This window comes from Vulpes lagopus, chromosome 10 (genome assembly GCF_018345385.1).
Source record: "Vulpes lagopus strain Blue_001 chromosome 10, ASM1834538v1, whole genome shotgun sequence".
In the NCBI taxonomy this organism is placed as follows: domain Eukaryota; kingdom Metazoa; phylum Chordata; class Mammalia; order Carnivora; family Canidae; genus Vulpes; species Vulpes lagopus.
Window position 1 is genome coordinate 59264580 of NC_054833.1, and position 23793 is coordinate 59288372.

At 56.0% G+C, this 23793-nt stretch overlaps 1 protein-coding gene across 1 annotated transcript; it reads right to left on the reverse strand.

The window, feature by feature from the left end:
- Positions 1-9291: 9291 nt before the first annotated feature.
- On the reverse strand, positions 9292-20945 carry ALOX12B (arachidonate 12-lipoxygenase, 12R type). Its single transcript, XM_041772047.1, has 15 exons — positions 20799-20945; positions 18932-19136; positions 15744-15825; positions 15563-15649; positions 15279-15401; positions 14982-15085; positions 14531-14703; positions 14171-14314; positions 12974-13177; positions 12654-12740; positions 12182-12351; positions 11921-12042; positions 10021-10121; positions 9691-9861; positions 9292-9479 (listed from the first exon to the last, which is right to left on the reverse strand). Exons 1-15 carry the CDS (start codon positions 20943-20945, stop codon positions 9300-9302), a joined length of 2100 nt encoding a protein of 699 aa, XP_041627981.1. The 3' UTR covers positions 9292-9299.
- Positions 20946-23793: the final 2848 nt, after the last annotated feature.

The window sequence follows — 23793 nt, forward strand, 5'->3', positions numbered from 1 at the left end:
ATGCAGGCAGGCATAAAATTGCAGGCAAATAACAAAGAAGGAAAACTATATACAAACAGGAGCAAATATCTAAAATATATAAACAGCTTGTACAAATCAGTAACTCCCCGGAAAAGAGGGCACAAATTTTACAGGACATTCTTAAAAGATAGTCCATAAAATAAACCTAAATGTCTAACCAACCTGTGAAAAGATATTTAATCTCACTGATCATTAAGAAAATATATTCAGGGACACCTAAGTGGCTCAGTGGTTGAACGTCTCCCTTTGGTTCAGTTGGTGATCTGGTGATCCCGGAGTCCTTTTTTTTTTTAATTTTTTTTTTTTTTTTTTTTATAGAGATGCAGAGAGAGAGAGAGGCAGAGACACAGGCAGAGGGAGAAACAGGCTCCATGCAGAGAGCCTGACATGGGACTGGTTCCAGGGTCTCCAGGATCATGCCCTGGGCTGCTAAACCGCTGTACCACGGGGGCTGCCCCCGGGGGTGGGGGGGGTCCTTTGATCAAGTCCCACATGTCTCTGCCTCTCTTTTTGTGTGTCTCATGAATAAATAAATACAATCTTTTTTAAAAAATCTAAAAGAAAAAAGTTTAACCCAACAAACCACCTATAAAGAGGAGTCTTACTGAAAATTCCCACATTTGCATAAATAAATGTTTACAACACTGTTCTTATTTATTTATTTGAAATATTTTATTTATTTATTCCCAGGACCCCAGGATCATGCCCTGAGCCGAAGGCAGATGGTCAACCACTGAGCAACCCAGGTGACCTGGGGCTCAGCAGTTTAGCGCTGCCTTCAGCCCAGGGTGTGATCCTGGAGACCTGGGATGGAGTTCGACATGGGGCTCCCTGCATGGAGCCTGCTTCTCCCTCTGCCTGTGTCTCTGCCTCTCTGCATGCCTGCCTGCCTCTGTGTGTGTGTGTGTGTGTGTGTGTCTTGAATAAATAAATAAAATCTTTTAAAAAAAAGATTTTACCTATTTATTTTAGAGAGAGTGCACATGAGTTGGGGGAGGGGCAGAGGGCAAGGGGCTGAAGGGGAGAGCCATGGGGGAGGGAGAAGGAGAATCTCAAGTGGACTTTGCACTGAGCAGAGGAGCCTGACTCAGGGCTCTTGATCCCATGACGCTGAGATCATGGCCTGAGCTGAAACCAAGAGTCAGATGCTTAACCAACTGAGCCACCCAGGCGCCCCTGCAATGGTGTTCTATGCTGTATTGTGTATAACAGGAAAAGTACTTTTAAAAAGCCAAGTGTCCCTCGGGAAGAAAATGTTCAACTAGGAAAAATAACATAGCTCATAATAGGATCAACCCATAAACGGCGACATAGGGAAAACATCCATGATGTATTAACATAGGTGGAAAACAAGTCATACAATAATAAGCATGGTGTGATACCTTTTACGGTTTAAAAAAAATCTGATTTTGTTAATAAATACCAATGCCTGGGAGGAAGTCTGGAAAGATGCAAACCCACCTGCTGGGTGAAGAAGAGAAGGGATTGCACAGCAGGACCAGGTGAGGAGTCAGGGCATGGGGACTTTCCATTGAGAGAGAGAAGAAACCCAGAAGAGATCTATGTGATTGCCTGCTGTGCTCGCAGGGAATAGCCTTATTAAGAAAAATTACCCAGCACTGGAATGGGGATATGGGGGAAATAGGTGATGGGATGAGGGAGTGTGTTTGTCATGAGGTGCACCAGGGGATGGATGGAAGTGTCGAATCACTATATAGTACGTCTGGAACTCATATTACACTGTATGTTAAGTAATTTAAATAAAAATTTAATTTAAATAAATTAAATTTAAATAAAAACCTATTTTTAAAAAAAAGAAAGAGAAAGAAAAGCAACTCCTCATCTGTTTAGGTTTTTTCATAAGATTGCAGTGATTCGGTCCCATTTCTGGGTTCTACTTCTGTCTCCTGCTATTGCCGCCACATCTGCAGTAACTTCCCCACTCAAGTCTGGACCCCCTCAGAGTCATCTGTGAGGGTTGAATCAACTTTCTCCAAACCCTGGGTCATGTTGATATCTTGACTTCTTCCCTGGAGTCCCAAGTGTCCTCAAAGGCATCTAGAATAGTGAATCCTTTCCAGAAGGTTTTCAATTTACTTTGCTCCAATTCATCAGAGGAATCGTTATCTGTGGCAGCTAGAACCTTATGAAATGTATTTCTTAATTACTAAAACTTCACAGTCAAAATGACTCCTTGACCCATGGGCTACAGAATGACCGTGGCGTTAGCAGGCATGGAAGCAACACCACCTCATTGCCCACCTCCATCAGAGCTCTTGGAAGACCCAGTCCACTGTCAATAGGAAGTCATATTTTGCAGAGAATCCTTTTTTTCTGAGCCATGGGTCTCAACAGCGGGCTTAAAATATTCAGTAACCCAGGTTGTACACAGGGGTGCCGTCACGCAGGCTTTGTGGACAGCGCACAGAGTAGATTCAGCCTCATTCTGAAGGGCCCCAGGATTCTCAGAATGGCAAACGACCACTGGCTTCAACTTGAGGTCACCTGCTGCATGAGCACCTAGCGTTGACTTCTCCTCTCCAGCTGTGGAAGTTCTAGATGCCATCTTCTTCCAACAGAAGGCTGTTTCATCTACACTGAGGATCTGCTGCTGAGCGTAGCCACCTTCATTCGTTACCTTAGCTCCCTCTTCTGGAGCACTTGCTCCTTGCCCTTGCACTTTGAGGTCACCACCTTGCCCGGCCTTCACAGAATGGATGAACATTAGGGTCTTGCTCTGGATTAGGCTTTCGTCCTAAGGGAATGTTGGGGCTCGTTTGGTCTTCTATCCAGACCACTGACACTGCACATCTGCAAGAAGGCTGCTTCTCTTTCTTATCATTTGTGTGATCACTGGAGTAGCAGTCTAATTTCCTTCGAGAACTTTTCCTCTGCATTCCCAACTTGGCTAATTTTGCTTTAGCACAAGAGGCCAAGCCTTCAGCCGATCTCGGCTTTCAACATGCTTTCCTCACGGAGCATGATCACTTCTAGCTTTTGATTTGTGAGAGACGCATGACTCTTCCTTTTACCTGAACACTTAGAGGCCACTGTATGGTTATTATTCATTAGCCTAATTTCAGTGTTGCTGTGCCTCAGGGAATAAGGAAGTCAGAGGAGAGAGAGAGAGACCAGGGAATGGCTGGTCAGTGGGGTAGTCAGAACACCCACACCATCTCATATGGGTGCAGTTCATGGCACCCCAAAGCAATTGCAATGGTACCATCAAAGATCCTCCTTAATCACAGATCACCATAACAAAGATAATGATGAAAAAGTCTGAAATACGGCAGGGATTGCCAAAATATGACACAGGGAAAGTGAGCAAATGGACCCCATAGACTTGCTCAATGCAGGGTCACCGCAACTCTTCAATGTGTGGGGAAAAAAAAAGCAAATAATATCTGTGAAGCACAATAACCTGAAACACAACAAAACAAGGCATGGTCCTGAATGCCGCTAAGCACGCAGCATCCTAATTGCTCTTGGAACCACCATTACCACCTTAACCAAGTGGAATTAAACCTTTAACTTGTGTCCATTCTAATTTTATGAGTCGTGTTGGTAATTTTCATGAAAATGATACTTTGACAGGTTGGAGCGAGGGCCCTGCCCCTGCGGTCCTCTCCCAGCCTCCTCCTTATGTTCTCGGGGGTGCACCCCCACCTCCAGAGACAGAAGCCTCTGCTCTGTCCCCCCGGAGGACCCCAGAGCGGATCACATCACTACGGCTCACCCCCACCCCCACTGCTCTGTGGAAGAGGAATAGAAGGGGATGGAGGCAAGGAAAGCAAGAATGCAGAGAGGGGGGACATGGCACAAGGGTGGGGGTGCTCGGAGGGGTTTACAGGACACTGGCCTCCAGGGCTGGGAGTCCGCTGGACAGACAGACACAGAGGAGGAGGCATCGACAGACAGCCCTTTATCCCCACACCTTGGAGGAGGGGACCAGGAATGTCCTGGAGCCAAAAGCAGACTGAGGTCAGTGAGGAGGCGGCAGCCTGGGCTGCAGCGACAGGAGCCCAGGGTGGGTGCACACCCACGCAGTGACAGGTGCCTCGGGGTCTCCCCAGAACTGCCTGCCAGCCGCCCCAGCACCTCTCAACCCCACGCCAGCAGGGACTGCATGGACAGCAGGTGCGTGAGGACTGGGACGTGTGACCGCCGGCCCCTGGCTGGGCTCAGGGACCTGGGACAGCGCACCAGTGAGCCTGGCGAGCCCCGCAGGTAAGAGCAGGAGAACAGGACACGGCCCGGTGACTCTTAGCTGGGAATTGGAGGGAGGCGGGAGAGCAGCCATCCAGGAAGGATGAGAGAGCAGGCCAGGCTCTGCTGTCTCCCGCCTTCCTCCCTCTGATGTTCCCACATGGCACTCAAATCCCAGATGCCGTCTTGGCGCACATCACATTGTGGAGCACGGAAGCTGTGCTGGGAATGGGCACGGCTGCCGGAGTCAGTGGCTCCCTCCTTCCGGCAGAACCCAGGCCTCCAACACCCTCTCTTCTGAGAAACCACTTACTAGTAGAGTCACCCAACCAGTTGGAGTAGCAGAAAGGGAACATCATGGTGAGACCAATGTGGGCAACTGGAGATCTGGGTTCTCAGAGCCGTGGAGATGCTAGATGTGGGGGCTTGGGTCACCAGGGTGGCCCTCGCCACTCCCACACCCATTCTCTGCAGAGTATGTGTCTGAACATTCACAGGAGGACACCTTCCTTGCCTCCCAGTTCCTGAATGGCCTCGTTCCCATCCCGGTCCAGCACCATCTTGCATCCTGGAGAACTTCCCCATCACTGCAGCCACAGACCGCTGTGCTGGTCCAGCCACCCTTCCCTCCCACCCCAGTGCCTTCAGGGCCCAGGTTCCCAATGTCCTGCTGCCCTGCGTCCCCCTCCTTTCCCAGCCAGCTCAGTGCCTCCTGCTCATCCCTGCAGGGAGGGGTGTAACTCTGTGACAGGGAGGGCTGAGTGGGGAGTGCTCTGTCCTGCTTCCTTGCCTGGATCCGCGCACTTGCAGGACACCTGCCAGTTGTCACGGCTTCTCAGGCTGCCCTACAGCTGGTCCGCTGAGGCTCCCCTCTGAGGGCCGACTGGGAAGAGATGTGCCCCAACCCCAGGGCAGTGCTTCTGCTTCGTAAGGGTCACTTGTGTCACTGTCTATTCTTAAAGCCCAGCCTGACCACAGAAAAGCACCTCCAGTACTCTAGTGGGGGAGGGGAGGGATATTGGGGGTGGGCCTCTTTCTTTAGAATCAGAGGGTGGTTCTGGGTTCAATGCCACTGGCTCCAGGGAATGAAATTCCTTTAAGTGGAATAGTCTTGGCTTCCCAACAGTTAAAAACGGAACCCCTTCTGGAAGGCATCTCCACACCCAAACTTCCACCTTCCAGGCTCTGTCCCCACACAACCAGGGATCTGGGTGACTTTGGGTTCGGACCAGCAGCCCTTCACCAGGCTCTGCCACATGCGCCCACAAGGTGGCTCAGGCCGATTCACCTCCCTGTGACCGTGTCCTCTCCTGTATTACCAGAAGTGATCAGAACGGGGAACCTTCATACCTCGCCTAGAGCACGCCATCGCTGGTCTAAGCACCTCCCTAGATTTAACTCATGTAATCTTTCAAAGCAACCCAAGGAAGGAAGGATGATTGTCATCGACCTCACTTCATTTTTTTTTAAAGATTTTATTTGTTTATTTATTTATTAGACAGAGAGGGAGAGAGCACGCACAAGCAGGGGGAGGGGCAGAGGTTCTGGGAAGCAGACTCCCCACGGAGCAGGGAGCCCAACACAGGACTCCATCCCGGGACCCTGAATCATGACCTGAGCTTAACTGACTGAGCACCCCCCAGGTGTCCCCATCAATCTCGCTTTATACATGAAGAACCTGAGTCACAGAGAGGTTGGTTAACTTTCCCAAAGAGACACAGCTAGTAGGGAAGTCCACCAGGTGATTTGCCCCCATGGACATGGTAACAGAGGGCACTTTCTGCAGCCAGATTCCACCTGATGCTACCCTCCCCTTGTACACTGCCCCCCAACTCCAGCCCACTGAGACATCTGCCCAGACAGTTCCATGTTCCTAACCAGGGACGTGGCTGAGGACTGGCTCCCGGCCAAGACCCAGGTCCACCTCTCAGTGGTCCTGGCACGCACGCGAGACGCTCACTCATCTGCTTTGAATCCACTTTATGACGGAGACCTCCTTTCTCTGCAGGTGCAGTAGCTGCCCTTGGGCCACCCTGTCTTCAAGGTAGGGAGGACCCCACACACACAGTGCCTGGAGTCTTGGGGCCCTGGGGCGGCCTCATCTAACCTCTGACCCTGGCTGTCCCTGTTTCTACTACACTGGGACATCAACACTGAGCCCCATGCTGGGCTCCGTTCACCGGGAAAGCTCATGGAGCAGCAGGGCCCGGGGAGGCCTGGGAGTCCAGTGGTCGGAGTAGGGGCCCGGGAGCGGCTGAGGTTTGGCCCTGGGCAGTGAGGGCTCTCTGCTCACCGGTCAGTGTTGCTGGGACAGAACGGGAAGGCTGCATGACGCTGATCCCCAAAGATGTAGCCCCCTTCCTCCCGCCCCGGGGCCTGAGAGCTCCCCTGCCCCTTCTGCCCAAATACACTTATTTCGTAGCCCCTTCCTGCCTCCTCTTTTTTTTTTTTTTCAAAGATTTTATTTATTTATTCCTGAGAGACACCGAGAGAGAGGCAGAGACACAGGCAGAGGGAGAAGCAGGCTCCCTGTGGGGCGCCTGATGCAGGACTCGATCCCAGAACCCCAGGGTCACGCCCTGAGCCGAAGGCAGGCACTCAACTGCTGAGCCACCCAGGCGCCCCCTGCATCCTCTTCTTTCTCTGCTGTGTGACTTTGAGCAAGCCACTTAATCTCTCTGTGTCTCTTTCATCTGAAGACAGGGACTAGAAGAGCACCATCTTACAGACTATTATTAGAGTTAAATGTAATGTGAGGCACCCGGGGTGGCTCATGAGTCTGCCTTCGGCTCGGGTTGTGATCCCAGGGTTCTGGGATCGAGTCCCTCAGCGGGGAGTCTGCTTCTCCCTCTGCCTGCCACTCCCCTGGGTTGTGCTCTATCAAATAAATAAAATCTTTCCAAAAAAAGAATTAAATGTAATGCCATAAGAACAAACCTCAGGTGAATAGGAAGAGTCTCTAGGGTTTCCTTCCGAATCTCTGCCACAGAAGACCCCTGCAGGATGTACCTCTGGCCTTCACCCCGGTGGTGTGGCCTCCCTGTGGGTCTCCATCTCCTGCCATTAATCTGCATGACAACCTTCCTTGGGCCTTGGGATTTAGGGCAGCCCTGCTCATTAGCCTCACGCGGCTCCATGTTGGCCACCGGAATGCAGTGTCCACTGTGGCGTCTCAGCCCCTCTGGAACCTGCCTGCCCCCCTTCCCCATTCTTCTGTCTCAGCACAGACTAGAGCCAGGGGAGGCCAGGTACCCCAATGCTCCCTCTCTCCCTAACCAAATGCTGCCCCTTTGAGCCTAGCCCACGCCCTATGTCCCCTTGAATCCTCAGGGGCACCCCACAGATCCACATGGGTTCATGAGTCCTAACTATGGCTGAGGCTGGATGCCAGGCTGAATGAGGCGGATCAGCTCTGCCCTCTGGGAACCGGTGGCACAGATGGATCCAATCCCCTGGTCCCAGCAGAGGGGCCCTGGCATCTGACCTTTCCCTGTGGCTTGCTCTACCTCAGGAGGCTGGAATATGTGCCTATAGCACTTGCAAGCAGCACGAGCAAGGGATGCAGGTGGGTGGGGACTGTGGCCAGGGAGAATTACTTGTCTAATGGGGACATTGGCCACCCAGCTATGACTATAGCCAGGTCTTTAGAATTTTCAAGAGAAACCAGACATTGTCTAAGATTTAAGGGTTGGCCATTAATTCAACTTGAAAAAGGAACAAATAAGACACCTTGGCAGCCAATCCAAACATAGCTGTGGGCCTAGGTCAGGGAAGTCTTACAGGAGGGTTTTTTCTAAGACTTGTGAGCCCCAGTGAGATGCCCACACCTGTCCTCTGCCCTCTAGACCCCACAGCCCTGGGGTTTCAGCTCTGTTCTCTCCACCCCACCCCCACGTATGGGTCCCTTTTGCCCTGGGGGGAGCTCATCAGATGTCTCCCCATGACCACCTTCAACTGCCCAGCCCAACACGCTGCCACCGACAGTGGCCAGGTGAGCCAGTGCCACACCTGGGGGGATAAGCAGGGTCACGGGGGGACATAACAGGAGCACTGGCAACTCTGTGCTTACCAAGTTTGAGGGATCAGCTTGAATTCAGTGCCTGGATGCCCAATATTCCTACCACCACGCAGTCCACCCCTGCGGGGTGGGAACAACCACCACCACCACCACCACCTACCACCAAATGCCAGACAGACCTGTTGGATTCAGTCCCTGAGATCAACTCCACATGCCAAGCCCTTGTGCTCCTCCGGGATGTCAGCGATGAAACCATAAGCTAGGCCCAGTGTAGGAGCAGAAGGGGGCGATTCTCAGGTTCCTGCGGTGAGGAAGGGATCTTGGGGACAGGTTACTTGGAGGGTGCGCTGAGCAGGCTGGGCTCCTGGGTGGGCAGAGCCTGGAGTGATGTAGGTTTTGGTAGGTAATGGGGTGTAGTTTCGGGTATTATGGGTCCATTGTAGGTGGAGTTTAGGGTTGTCTGGGTTTCAAAGTGAGCATGGCTTGGATGGTCTAGGTTTCTGGTAGGCTGGGCTTAGGGTGGTCTCTTGCCTGGGTAGATGAGTAGTTTACATCTCAAGTTGGACTAGTCTTGGGTGGTCTGAGTGCCTAGGTGGGCAGGGCTGGTCCTTTGGTAGATTTTCTGGTGGACTGGGATCCTCACACGTCTGGGTCCCTAGGTAGGGGTTCTTAAGGTGAACCAGAATGGCTTTGGGTTGAAAAACAGGGCCTGGGTATGGCAGGGTGTGGAGGTCCTAGCCTTCTCTCCTGCCCTCCCCAGGAGCACCTTGGCACCTGCCAGCACTTCACTCAGGAGCCTGGGGTCAGGGTATCAAGCACCTTCCAGAGCCTTCTGGCCTGCATCTCATGGGACATGAGGGTGGGACCTAGGGCCTGGTGCTGCCCTGAGCCTACCCAGACCCACTCTGGTGAATGGCATGGCCCCAGCCTGCACCCCCACGGGGCCCCCAGTAAATGGCCAGGTGCACAGACAGGCCAGGCATGTCTAAAGTGAAAATTTTTTTGTTTTTTGAAAACAGGTGCAGGCTGGGAGAGGCGAGGAGGGAGAGCCAGCCTAGATGGAGATGCTGTTCTCTATCAGCACCGGGTCCAGGTAGTAGTAGGGGACCGGGAGGCACTTGTTGCGCTGGCGGATGTTGTGCGAGATCTGGGCCAGGCGCCGCCGGAGGGTGTCCATGCTCCTCCGCGGGGCATCCTCCACAAAGTGGATGTCAGGGAAGTGACCCAGGGGCCGCTGCGGACACAGAACCGGGCAGATGCGACCGCCTGCTGCCAGCCCCCCCAGCCACCCCTCTGCCCTGCCCCTGCAGCACCCTCTCTGCCCCTGCCTCTGCACCCTGGACACCTCCTCTCCTGTCGCCCGCCCCCAGCTCCCAGCCCTCCCTCTGCCTGTACTCAGAGTAGCCCCCCCACCCCCGCCTGCACCTCGAGGCCCCCTGGAGCACCTTGTCGTCGGGCTCCCGGCTGAGTGTCCAGAGCACCAACAGGGTGATGCACGTGGTCTTCACATCTGGCAGCGTGTCCATGTAGCTCTCCAGGGTGGTCAGCCCCTTGGCCTGCATCGGTGGGTTCCTCATGGATGAGGGGAAGTTGGGCATCCAGGCGGTGTACTCCAGCTGCGGTGGGGGCGGGGAACAGGTAGAGGAGGGGTTCTGGGTCACAGAGCGAGCACCCCGGGACTCTGAGGTTTAAACTGAGCTGGGGGGTGAGGCTGGAACGTGGGGGGAGGCCTGGCTGGGGCTGGGGCTGGGGCTGGGGCTGGGGAGCACAGGCACCTGCCCTGTGTTGACAGCTGCGTGCTTGGCGGAGCAGGTGTAGATGACTATGGTGACATATCGGATCAGCTCTGGCACAGTTTGCAGGCACTGCGGGAAACCTGGGGGCGGGGAGAGGGCGTCAGTCCTGCCCTGGTCCCGCGTGGCCAGCAGAAGGCACCAGCAAGCCCAGGTCCTATGTGTGTGTGGGTGTGTGTGTGTCCCCACCCCCACCCCCACCCCCCCACCCCCACCCCGTTGTCCTGCCCCTGCTCCTAGGGGCCACTTCGGGGTAGTGCTGCCCATTCATTCCACCTGCTTGGCCCTCCTGTGACCGCAACCCAACCCCACTCACCTCGCCCACACCGTCCAGGGCACAAGCCTTGGGAGGCAGCCCCCAAAGTCCTCGGCCAGATGTTCTCCAGGGCTGCTCAGGGCACCAGCCTGAGGTGGGGCCCTGAGATCTTTATTCCAGCTCCCTTAGGGGGGCCTCTCTGGTCCCAGGACACAGGAGGGACTAGGCTTTGGACTAGGCTTTTCCCTGCTTTCCTGACCTGGAAAGTGCATCACCCACACACACCCCACTACACAAACACACACACACACACACACACACACACACACACGCACACTCTTCTGAGCCTCTGCACTCATGCCAGTAGCCTGACTCTTGGTCTCACATGTAACCAAGCTGCTTGTTTCTCCTTCCCATTGCCACCAGGTTCCAGAAGCCTAACACCATTGTCTTCCTCCCCAAACCACTCCTCACTCCTCAGGCCCCCAACTCACAGGATGACACCCACCACCCACCCAGCTATGATAGCTCCACACCTGGAAGTCATCCTTGGCCCCTCCCTCCAAACCCACCACTGAACCCCAACCAGTGTCCAAGGCTTGTCATTTATCTCTATCTCCTGGCTAGCTCGGCAATCCTCTGCTTTCCTGCCACTGCCACCCTAGCCAGTTTCCTGTCACCCCTGTTCCAGACAGACAGCAGCTTCCTGAACTGTCTCCCAACTGCAAGGTGCAGCCTGGCAGGTGCAAACCTGATCTCCTTGCACACTACCCACCTCGATGGCACCCTCTGGTGCTCAGGGTAATCCCAACATCTCTAACCAGGCCTGCGAAGGGTGGCTGCCCGTGCTTCAGCCTTAGCTTAGCCCTAGCTTAGCCCATTGGAGAGCCCCAGCCAACTCCCATCCTCAGCACAGATGCAGGGACCTCTAAGCAGCTCCCGGAACTCCCCCTGCCCGCTCTGCCTTCCCACTCAGAGCTCTCTAACACCTCCAGGCTAACCTCCTCATCCCTGCAGGCGCTAGCCAGATGTTAGATCTCAGCCAGATCTTAGCATGCTGCAACCCCCTGCTCTCCCCCGTTTCTTCCAGCTGGGCCAGGTGCCTCCTCTGGCTCCTATGCACCCCCACCCCACCCATCCCACCCTGCACTGTAGCAGTCCTAAGATAACATACCTGCCCCTCTACTGAGTGGACCACCCTCCCACCCCCCAAGACTTGAAGGCAGGCACCTCTCCCGTCTCATTCCCTTTGCCTTCCAGTAACCAGCACAGCGTTTGTCACAACATAGATGCTCACTAAATATTTGCTGGGTGGTGCCTGAGCGGCCTGACTCCAGGATGCTCCCCGTCCTGCTGGAGCCCACCAGCTCCCTGGCCTCCAGAACACTCTACTCTTTCCTGTTTGAGCTCATTTCTCAGGCCACAAAGGCTCGTTTCAGGGTGAGGGACTGGGGGCCCCCCAGGTCTCCCCAGAGATGACCCTGCCCCACAGGCTCTGAGTTCACACAGTTTTCCTTCCCCAGCCTCTCTGAGATTTGGCTCCCTCTGCCCCCAGCATGACATGATCTGGGAGGACCCACCCCTTAGCCCCATGTCCCTGCGGGTGCCCGGCACCCAGGCCCATACCTGAGCTCTCACGCCCTAGGAGGCACTCCTTAAATATCTCCTGCACCCAGGACTGCAATTCCGGGTCACCTGCCACAGCCGCATCACATGGGTAATAGTAGGTGATGATCTCTGTCACGTACCTGACCAGGGACAGGCTTCAGTTTGCATCCTCTCCCTCCCCAGCACAGGTCCTCCCACCTCCCCCTGGATGCCCTGGCCTCGGCTGCCCCGGAGCTGCAACATCCCAGGGCACTCACCCTGCTGCCCGCCCAGCCTCACCTCTCCAGTGCGTCCCACACTGCCAAGGAGTCGTCGCGGTAGTAATATCCCGGCAGGTCCTGGACCCCGCGCTCCACGAAGTCATTGGGGAGGTAGAGGCTGTCGTAGGTTGTCTCTGACAGAGCCCGCACCATCACCTCAGCAAAGCCTTGCAGACCCAGGGACATGCCCTGTTTGGGGGGATGCAGCCACTGAGGCCAGCAGGGTCCTGGCAGGGCCTCCCCTCTGAGGATCACACCCACCGCACACACTCAGTGAGTGCTCCCCCAGCCCCAGCCCCAGCCCCAGGAGCTCCCCCACTCTGGGCCAGCACCCCAGTGCACCTTCATAGGCACAGCACCCACTTCCACTGGTCCACACCCACCATGCCCCCTTGTGATCTGAAGGCAAGTGGGAAATCCTACTTTTAGTCTAAGGGCAAAGGCCCAGAAAGGCAGCAGATGTCTTGCTGGGGTTGGGGCAGGAGTCTTACCCTGGCTGACAGCCCCCCCTCATTGAGGAGGAGGGCCCGCCCGATGCTGTTGATCTGGATGGTGTACCGGGTGTGGGGGATGAGGAGCTTGGGAGGAAGCAGGAGGATGAGGAGGGAGGACTACAGTTAGCCCCAAAGGGCCTCAGCACCCACCCACCTCTGCCTTGTGCAGTATCAGACCCTCTCGCTTTGGGGGGCCCCACCCAAACCCTCCCTCGTGAGTCCCCACCTACGTCCCCAAGTCTCCCTGGGGCCCCCCTGACTGCTGAGTGAGCCAGGTGCCTTTCTGAGGTGGGGGGGTCCTGAGGCCACGTCCATACCTTGTATAGGGGGTGGCACATGGGAAGCTGCCTCATCATGGCCAGGCAGAAGGCCTCCGCAATGAGATGTGTCTCCAGCAGGTGGGAGATGGCCTCGTGGCAGTAGAACTCGGCGTAGCGCACCCACGTCTTGGCCAGCAGCCAGTCCCATTCTGAGTCGCTGGGCAGGAAGATGGGACAGTCGGGTCCAGGGGTCTGGCTGAGCTGGGGATGGGGAAGGACGGAGAGTTAGGTGAGGGCAGAGGCACACACCCGCACAAGGGCCGCCACTGATAGAAGGAGGCAGAGAAGAGTAAGCCACTCTGTGCACTCTAGGCCCTCTGGTCCCGAGCACACCAGGGCCCTGCTCTCTCTCTTCACATTTGCTCTTGCTCTCCCCTCTGCCTGTAGTTGCTTCCTCCTCTCCCTCTCTCTACCTCTCTCAGCTCCCATTCATTCAAGAAGCAGTTCGCAAGTTCCCTTCTTTGAGAAGATTTTCTTATTTCAACCCCACAGGCACCACATTCAGCTGTGCAAGCTGTGTGTGCATTGCACAAGGGCGCCCAGACCCCCGGGGCAGAGAGAGTCGCTGCAATCTAGCTTTTGGTGTTCTATTAATGAGCCAGGAGCATCGGGGGCTTGGCTGATCCCACCCCCACCCCTGGCCCACACAGGTGCCTCTCTCTAATTTGGAGGTGACACTGGTGGAGACCTTTGGGAACACAGCACCTCACTCCCCTTTCATGCCAGGCGACTGTCAAGGCAGCGGCTAAGTCGGCTTAGCCCAGTATCTTTCCAGCAGAGGCCTGGCCCACAGCAGGAGCTGGTTTATCAAGTAACTGGATGAATGGACCCAAAGACAACAGCTCGAGCAAAGCAAGCACATTCCCATCTGGTCATGTGTGCACATATATACACAGCACGCATACTCTACACACACGGGGACTTGCACACAAGGGCAGCCACGGGAAGCCAAGTTCATGCACGGGCACCAAGCACACGGTGGTAGCACAATGATGCGCACATGCAGGGACAAGCAGGGACATCCATAAACATATGCGCATCCTCAGATGCACACACAAGGATGTACACTCACGTGGACACACACGAGCATGCAGATATGCACACTCACACAGACACAAACAGGTACACACACACACACACATCTTGTATTGGCAATGTGCTCACGCAGCGGCCCCAGGCCTGCATTCTAGGCACCTGGATGGCGATGGGCATCATGTTCCCTTCGGGGCCAAAGTGCAGCAGGCAGAGGGGGGCGCAGTGATGCTGCTTCCGCCCGTTGAGCTCGATGGTGGGGATGCCGTCCAAGATGCGATAGTCCGCCAGGTAAATGTTCCCCTTCTGGAAGAGGGCCGCAATGAGAGGGCAGGTGGGCACCAACATGGCGCACCTGTGACCCACACCTTGGGCGAAGGTCATCCTGGTCCCCCAAATGCAGGGTTGGGTGAGGATCCTGGTGGGGAATACAGCCGCAGATGGGACTCTGCAGATGGCAAAGGTGGGAGTGGAGAGACCGGGGGCCAGGGAAGGAGAGATCTCCACCGGCTCAGGCCTCACCTCCAGCTCCGCCTGCAGGCATGTCCCCTCGCCCAGGAATGGGGCCACCATGTCATTTGTGACCGGGAATTTGTCAGGGATCTGCGTGCAGCGGCGCAGCAGGCCTGGGTTGATGCCATTGAGGTACTGGTACCCAAAGAAGCTGTCCTCTGTCCAGTGCTCGGCCACGTACTCTGGGTGGGGGACCACGGGGGCGTCACCACGCGCCCGGGTCCCCCTGGGCCCAGGACGAAGACCACCGGGGCCAGGAAGCCCCCACCTCCCCTTGAGCGTCTCGGTGAGCCCGGGGCCGCATTCCCCCGGGGCCGCATTCCCCCGAGGCCGCCAGAGGGCGCGCCCGCCCAGCCGCCCATTAGGGCCGGGTGCCCGGCTGGCTCCTGGGGTCCCGCTGCCCCGACGGGGCGTCCCGCCTCTGGCCCGCTCCGCCGTGCCCCGCCCCCCGCCCAGGTACCGGAGATGATAGACTTGTGGGCGGGGAAGATTTTCTTGATGTCCTTCAGCCTCTTCCACGACTGCTTGCAGTCCACCAGGCCGCGGAGCTTGAAGCCCAGCGCCCTAGGAGACGGGGTTCAAGGGGGAGGGGATCAGACAGGCTGCCCTCTCTGCTCTGGCCCTCGGGGCTCTGGCGCCACCGCTCCGGGTCCTTCTGCGTCCAGGGGTCTGGGCAGCCACCTCTGCGGGGGCTGCGGTGGAGCAGGGACAGAGGTGCCCTGCAGGTGCCCACACCACCCCTCGCTCACGCACTCACATGGGCCCCAGACGGAAGAAGAAGGAGGCGGTCTTGATGAAGGAGAAGCGGAGGTTTGAGTCCAGGAACTTGGTGGCCTTAATGTTGATGAGAATGGGGAAGCCGGGGATATAGCCGTTCCACCTGTAGGAAGAAGTGCAGGGCTGGGGCCGGGCACCTGGGGCCAGGCACCTGGGGCCAGGCGCAGGGTGGGGGTGGGGGGCAGGGAGTGCAGGGGTGCACCCTCGATCCCTTGCCCAGGGATCTGGCACGGGAGGGGCCCCAGGGCAGCCGCAGGTGCTCACTCAGGCCTGTTGGGGTTTCTCCGGACAGGAGGGCGGTAACTGGGGATATGCACATAGTTGGGCAGGCCAGGAACGAACACCCTCCAGCTGCAAAGAGAAGGGAGTGGGTGGGCCCTGGTGCTCCAGCCCCAGGAAGGAAGGCCAAGCCATCACCCCCGCCACCGGGCCTCCCTGCCCTCACTGGTAGAAGTCCTGCTTGGCTCTGATCTCCTCTTGTCTGTGCTCCAGAAGAATGGGGAGTGTGTCTTCTGCTCTCGTCTTTCCTGCAGGGGAGACCATAGAGGAGGCTCAGGGTCTGACCCCAGCCCTGCCTGAATTCCAGGATCAGACTTCAGCTCCTGCCCTGTAGATTGGCTCTGGGGTTCCACAGACAAGGATGGGGAGGGCTTAGGGGAGGGGGGCGTGTGTCCTCCCCAAAACTCAGAAGGATCAAAGAGCACCCTCCTCCCACTCACTCTACCCTTGGAGCGAGGCTTGCTGCTGCGAGGGAAGCCCTCTTCTGGCCCCACTAAAACATCAATCAAGAGCAGTTGTGTGGCAAGTCGGAGGCACCAGGCACTTTCTGGACACTCTGATGACCACCCAGTAATGACCTCACAAGGCAGGTGACCCTTATATATAAGCCTGCGATCCCTTCTCCACAATTCCAAAACCAGGAAGACCATAGAAATCAACTTTGTTTTTCTCACACCTTTGGCCCAAATTCCTCAGTCAGCAAAACCTACTCTGAATTTACCAGAGGCCGTACACAGTTTTTACTGAACTCACTTGGTGTAGCCGTTGGTGGTTTCTGCCAGAGTTGACTAGGGGGTACCCTGGTGGGTACATCAGGTAACGTGTGGACTGTGTGAATGCAATCGGCAGATATAGATGTATTTATACACGCATATTCTAAATGAAATCTGCATTTCTCTCTTTTTAAAATTTATTCATTTGGGAGAGAGACCATGAGCAAGAGCATGAGCAGGGAGAGGGGCAGAGGGAGAGGGAATGACAGGCACCCCGCTGAGCAGGGAAGTGATGCAGGGCTCTATCCCAGGACCCTGAGGTCACGACCTGACCCGAACCAAGAGTTGGATGCTTAACCCACTGCACCACCCAGGTGCCCCTGAAATCTGAATTTTAAGACATTCTCAACCCCAAAAATTTCAGCTGAGGGATGATATCATGGCGTTTGTTTTACTAGGAGAAAACAGCCAATGTTACCCAGAAAGAGAGCATGAGCTGGGATTTGATCCAAGGCAGTCTGCTTCTGACCACTCACCCACCATCCACAACCACCAAGAGTTGGTAAGCCTTTTAAAGCTTCTGTTAGGGGCTCCCGGGTGGCTCAGGTGGTTAAGCATCTGCCTCTTGCTCAGGTCATGATCCCGGGAGTCCTGGGATCGGGTCTTGCTTCCAGCTCCTTGCTCTGCAGGGAGGCTGCTTCTCCCTCTGCCCCTCCCCCAGGTGTGTGTGCTCTCTCTCAAATAAATAAATAAAATCTTAAAAAAAAAAAAAACTAAAACTTTTAGAGGCTATGTACCTGGATTCTCGCGTCCTCCATATGACGTAGGCTCTGCTGTTAGCCCCATTTTATAGAGGAGAACATTGAGGCTTAGAATTCAAGAGTAGGGGCACCTGGGTGGCTCAGCGGTTGAGCATCTGCTTTCGGCTCAGAGTATGATCCCGGGGTCCCGGAATCGAGTCCTGCATCGGGCTCCCCACAGGGAGCCTGCTTCTCCTTCTGCCTGTGTCTCTGCCTCTCTGTGTGTCTCTCGTGAGTAAATTAAATAATAATAAATAAATAACAATAATAATTCAGAAGTAGACCCAGCTGTCCAGCTAGTAGGGGGTGGAGCAGAGATCCGCACCCGGCCCATCTCTGTCCAGGGTCCTGGCTGGCAGCCCCATCTCTTTCTTTGAGGCCCTCTCCACCCCTTCCCCTTCCTCCATCTGCCTCAGCTCACATTGTGTTCCGGGTGAACAGTGCCCCCTGGAGTTGTGCAAGCCAGAGATGCAGCTCGGCTTCCCCTGGGGGGGTGGCGGACTCCTTCCAGGGCCCAGTAGGTGACTCAAGCCTCCCGGCCCTGCTGTTGCAGGACAGCTGCTCCACCCAGCGCCATTCCTGCACCACCACCCCGCATCATCCTGCCCTTCCCCTGCTTCCCTGCCACTCAGACCTGCGGCTGTGGGACGATGCTCTGCATCCCCCCCACCCCGAGGTGGGGGGAATCTCCCCCTGGCCTCCCCATCCTCCTCCAGCCCTGCTTCACTCTGCCCCCCGCCTCTGTCCCCAGCTCAGGCTCTGTGTCCCCACTGCCAGGGAAACAACAAGTGCAAGAGACTGGTCAGCTGCTGGGAGGACGCATCTCCAACCCCCAGACCCCTTTGGCTGTGCCCTCCCCTCCTGCCCATCCTGATGGAGGCCAACAGAAGCTGGGTGGTAGAGCCAAGGGGACAAAAGAGGACCAGATGCCACCTGTTAGGACACTGACCCAAGCCCGCCAGACAAGGGCTGTGGCAGGGGTGGGCACACGAAGCTGAGAGTCCCTGTCCCTTTTCCAAGGGAGTAGCCAAGTGACCAGAATAATAGCCAGCAGCCCTGACCGGACGCTAAAGAACACCCAGTCAATCTACAATCAACAAGTGCTCCTACTGGGCCATGATGGAGCCTTACTGGGTGAAGGAGGGCCCCTCGGAACAGCAGTGAGTCCCATTAGAGACATCAGGTGTCCTGATGGAGGAGTACAGAGGCCCTTGGAGCCACAGAGCACCCCAGCCTTCTAAAGACTGCCCGGTTGGAGACCCAGGGCTCTTATAATAAGGTGCCAAGCCTCCTGTTATGCACCACCAACCACAGTCCCACCCAGGTGAACTTCTGAACAGGGCTTCTGAACAGAACAGGCAGGAGCTGGTGGGGGGGGGGGGAGTCCTGTCAGAGGGACAAGGCATCCTGTTGCAGGAACAGACCCCACTGGAGTACCGGGGAGTCTTGCTGTAGTGGCAACACATGCTATTTGGCATGAACAGACCCCCTCCCCCAGGCTGTACTCAGAGCAGCCAGGGGTCTTTGTAGCCTGGCAGGTGTCCCAACCCAAAGGAGGGGGGGCGGTGGCAAGACTGCAGGGGGAGCTGGTAGAGAGTACGCTTGTCTTCAGCCGAGACCTGAGGTCCTGAGGGTGGCCCTCAGCTGCCCTCATTTCTGTCCCGACAGGGTGCAGCCCGGTGCTGGGGTCTTGCAGGGCCAGTGACTGAGGGTGATGTGTGAGGGTGGCAGGTGGTCCCAGGAGTTCCCACAGGGCTGGCCCCAGAGTGACTGGACCCAGCAGGGGAAAGCCATGTGGGAGTTGGGGGCCTGGCGGCAGGGGTGGGGTGCTCAGGGCTTGCCTGTAGCCTCCCTGAGGGCCAGGGTCTCGTAGCCATCCATCCACCTGTAGGCGGGGAAGTGGTAGATGCGGCCGTCGGGTGCACAGATCTGCACGTAGTTGCAGTACCAGGAGTTCTTGGGTAGGAAGGAGTAGCGTTCCTTGTGCAGGCGGATGATGATGAGCTCCCCCAGATCCTGCTGGCAGCGGATGGTGTACTCATCCACCTGGCGGGTACAGGCCCCAATGAGTGCCAGGACCCCCACCTGTCCGGCCCTTCACCCAGGGTCTGCTCCCTGGAGACCCAATCGCTGGGCTCTCCTCTCCAATGGGCCGGCAACTACGGGGCCCACCTACCCAGGGCTGAGCAGGACACTTGCCCCCCTCCATTGGTGGGGGGTCACCTGCTGGGTCCATCTACCCAGGGCTGAGCAGGACACCAATACCCCCCCCATTCCTAGGCACCCTCTTCAGGTCCCATCCTCAGCCCCCATCCTCAGCCACCTGAGGCTGCGGAAGCCATGCAGGCCCCCAGAGGCAGATCTACAAAGATGCCCAAGTGGGGTCCTGGGCCCCCCAGACCTCCTACAGTCTTAGATGGACAGAGGTGGTGCAGCCAGCCCCCTTTCCTCCTCCTTATCAATGAAGATGTGGAGATACAGACATGGCCATAGGGGCAGAGTGACCTACTAAGATGACATAGCAGCGGGTGGCTCAACCTGACTGAGAATCAGGGCCAAGGGGTGGCAAAGAGCGCCTTCCATCGTGGAGCTGGCAGGTGCCACTGGACAGGCTGGTCTGATGCCATTTTAAATCACAGATAATCCCATGTGCTTTTAAGCCACTTGTGATGCAAGTTAACTTAGGAAGACTGAGGATGGGACAGAGAGGGATGAGGGAGAGGGAGAGGCTGTGGGGAGGGATGTGAGGGGAGGGCTCGAGGGAGGGGGGGCCTGAAATGAGAGAGATGAGGGAGGGGGAGAAGACATGGGGAGGGATGAGGAAGGGGGAGAGTGATGAAGAGGAAGAGAGATGAGATGAGGTGAGACAGGGTGGGAGAGATGAGAAGTGACCACAAAGGGGTGAGAGGTGCTAGAGCAGGGGTGAGGCAGGACGGCTGAGAGAGCAGGGACTGCTGGGAGCCTCGTCTGGGGGGAGGGCATCCACAGCCCCCCTGAAGCCACAGTTTTCAGAGTCCTTCATAGTGTCCCATCTCTTCCTGCCCACGGCCTCCCTCCCCTGCACACCTCCGTCCCACCTCGTGCTCCCCGACACACACACATACACACACACAAACACTCACACACAGTACACACACACATACAACCCATACACACACAGCACACACAAACACGTACATACCCTCACACCACACATGCACTCATGCACACATACATTCATATACCACACACACATATACACAGACCACACACACAACACACACACACACAGTCACTCCCACTCACATGCCCCATGTTCCCACACTGCACACGTCACTCACATGCCACATACACATCACATACGCTCACACCACACTTACATACACACATACCACACATTCAGACATACATACACAGACGCATACACCACACCACACTCACACTCATCACACTCATGCCACATACCACATACACGCTCACGTATATATAACACACACATCCACGCGTATCACACATACATATACCACATACCTGCACACACCACACACAGACTCACACGCACCACACACATTACACACGCACATTCACAGACCACATATACTGCACAGACACACATGCACAGACACACACACATACGTATGCTGTATACATACACACACCGCACACCATACTCACACACTTCATACACACTTCATACACACACACTCACACAGACACGCACATACTCACCGCCCCAGTTGCAAAGTCTCTCCCAAAATGGTTCAGCAGCTGCTTATGGCTCTCTCCTTGGGTCCCCACAATGGTCAGTGAGATGGAATCCATCGTGCCCGACAAGAGGTCGGTACCCGTAGCCACCTTGACTTTGTAGGCAGCCATGGCTGCTCTTCAGGGGGTACGAGGGAGGGCTTGAGTCTGGACACCGTGGGTTGGGGTGGGGGGCCACACGGGGGTGCCCAGGCCTGGCAGGGGAAGCTGGACGCAGGGAGGTGGATGGGGCCAGTCTCCCAGAGGGAGAGGTGAGGCAGGGACGTCTGGCCCACTGGCAGCCAGGAGCCTGGAGAGGCGGGGAGCGCGAGCAGGGCGGGGCGAAGTCGAAGGGGAGCCGCCAGGCCTCCAGGAGCCGCGGGGAGGGACAGCAGACAGCGCAGCGCTGGGCTGGCTTCTGAGAGGGTGGATGGAACATGCCTGGATGAAGGAGGATTCAGGGTGGGAGAGCCAGTCTGGCCTGAGCCGGGGCCCCAGGGAAGTGAGGGGACAGGGCTGGGAGGGGCCCCCAGATCTTTATCACCCTAATAAGCGCCTTCCTCCTGCCCGCCCCCATGGGCTGCAGCACCGGACACCCCTGCTGAGCAGATCCCTGGGCAGCGGGTTACCCCCCTACACGCAGTGGGTGGGGGCCAACACACGAGGGACAGCACATGGGGCCAGCCCGTCCCCATCCTGTCCCAGGGCCCAGAGCCCTTGAGACGAAGAGTGGTAGATGCCCAAGTGGAGCTTGGGCTGTAGGGAGCAGAGAGGCTCCAGGGAGCAGTGATCAGGGCTGGGGGAGAGAGTGCCGTCCCTTCCAGCAGGACCAGGATCAGCTGAGATGAGGGACGGATGTACAAATGACAGTAGTGACAATTGCAGAGAAACTGGGACCACAAGAAGTAAGCCAAGGGGCAGACATGTAATCTGTAGCACAATCCTAACAGAGTTGAGTGGGTTCGGAACTAAATCATTGCTTCCTTCTGCCTTCGTTCCTTCAGGAGAAGTTCAGGGAGCACCCAGCGTTCCAGGCTCTGTTTTAGGCACTGCAGATGTGGAGAAAAAATGAAGTGCTCACAGAACTACTGCAGATGGGCGAGAAGGGGAGAAGCGTTTTGTCTGTGGTGGGCTTGGATATTATGTGCTCTGCAGAAAATCCAGAGCAGGAAGGGAGTTGGGGTCAGGGTCGGGGGTGCTTTTGGGATAGAATCACTGAGGTGGGGGCCATGAGGAGTGGCTAGGGCCGAGGCCCCAGGATAGAGCTGACTTGGTGTCAGGACCCTGAGTAGATTAGGAGAGAGGGTGGGAGTTCTACTCTCAAGGAGAATGAGGGGGCTCCCACCCACTGGGCTCCCTCAGACCTGCCCTCTCTCCTGCCTCCAGGGGGCAGCTCCTGCCAACCAGGAAGCACCAGCCCAGGCCCCTGCTGAGGTGTCACCCTTTGGCCACCATTGAGGGAAGGTCACACAATGCCCAGGGCCAATTTAGAGCCAAAGAGTGCTGGGATTGTGAGATGGAGAGAAGATTCCAGTAGGTTCTGGATTGGGGGAGGAATGGGGATGAGGTTGCAATTCAGGGTGAGCTGAATTAGGGACAGGGATGTGATTGGAGATGGGGAGTGAAATGACACCCTCACCCCATCCAACCCCAGCTCAGGCCTGGCCGTGGCTCCTTCTGACCTTCTAGATAATGACCTCATCCATTCCCTTAGCTCCTGTGGCCTGTCTCTGAGGTCTGTCCCCAACCACTGTCCCCTTTGCTCCTCCTGGGTGCCTTCCATTCGCCAGCTCCAGATGCTAACAGAGCCCCTGCTGTGTGCCCAGCAGGCCCTAGGTCAGGCCCTAAGTGTGCCCTGTACCCAAAGCAAATCCCCGCCCTTCCTCCTGGAGCTTGCATTGTAGTGGAGGAAACAGTACAGCCTGCTAATAAAGTCAATAAAATATTATATTAAATAGTGATTAAGCGCTGGAGAGAAAAAACAAAGGAAGGAAGGCAATTGTAAAGTATGAGAGAGCAAACGTTAGGTAGAGAGGGGTCAGGAAAGTGGCCTTTGACAAGGGGACTTTTGAGTAAAGGCACCAAGGAAGTGAGGTCAAAGCACCCCCCCCCCTTCCAACCACAGGGCCCTTGCACATGCTGTCCCACTCTGCGTCCTAGACCTGGTTTAGTTTCCTCTTCCCTTCTGATCTTAGCTTGATAATGGCTTCATCGGGGATCCCTGGGTGGCTCAGCGGTTTAGCGCCTGCCTTCGGCCGAGGTGTGATCCTGGAGACCTGGGATGGAGTCCCATGTCGGGCTCCCTGCATGGAGCCTGCTTCTCCCTCTGCCTGTGTCTCTGCTTCTCTTTGTGTGCCTCTCATGAATAAATAAATAAAATATTAAAAAAAAAAGATAATGGCTTCATCAAAGAAAGCCAAATTTAACTATTTATGGCTAAGATTTTCTTTTTCTTTTTTTTAATTTTTATTTATTTATGATAGTCACAGAGAGAGAGAGAGGGGCAGAGACATAGGCAGAGGGAGAAGCAGGCTCCATGCACTGGGAGCCTGATGTGGGATTCGATCCCGGGTCTCCAGGATCGTGCCCTGGGCCAAAGGCAAGCGCCAAACCACTGCACCACCCAGGGATCCCCAGCTAAGATTTTCAATTGATGCCCATCTTCCCAGCTAGAATGTCTGTCATTTGGTTGGATTTTCTCCCCACTTCCTGGCATAGTACCTGGCACCCGGGAGACTCTTGAAACACGATTCTTTTTTTAAGATTTTATTTATTTATTTGACAGAGAGAGAGAGTACGAGAAGGGGGAACGGCCGGCAGAGAGAGAGGGAAGAATCAGGCTCCTCACGGAGCAGGGAGCCTGATATGGAACGATGCCAGACGATCCAGGACTTCATCTCATGAACCTGGGGTCATGACCTGAGCCAAAGGCAAATGCTTACTGGACTGAGCCCCCCAGCCGCCCCAAACATGGTTCCTA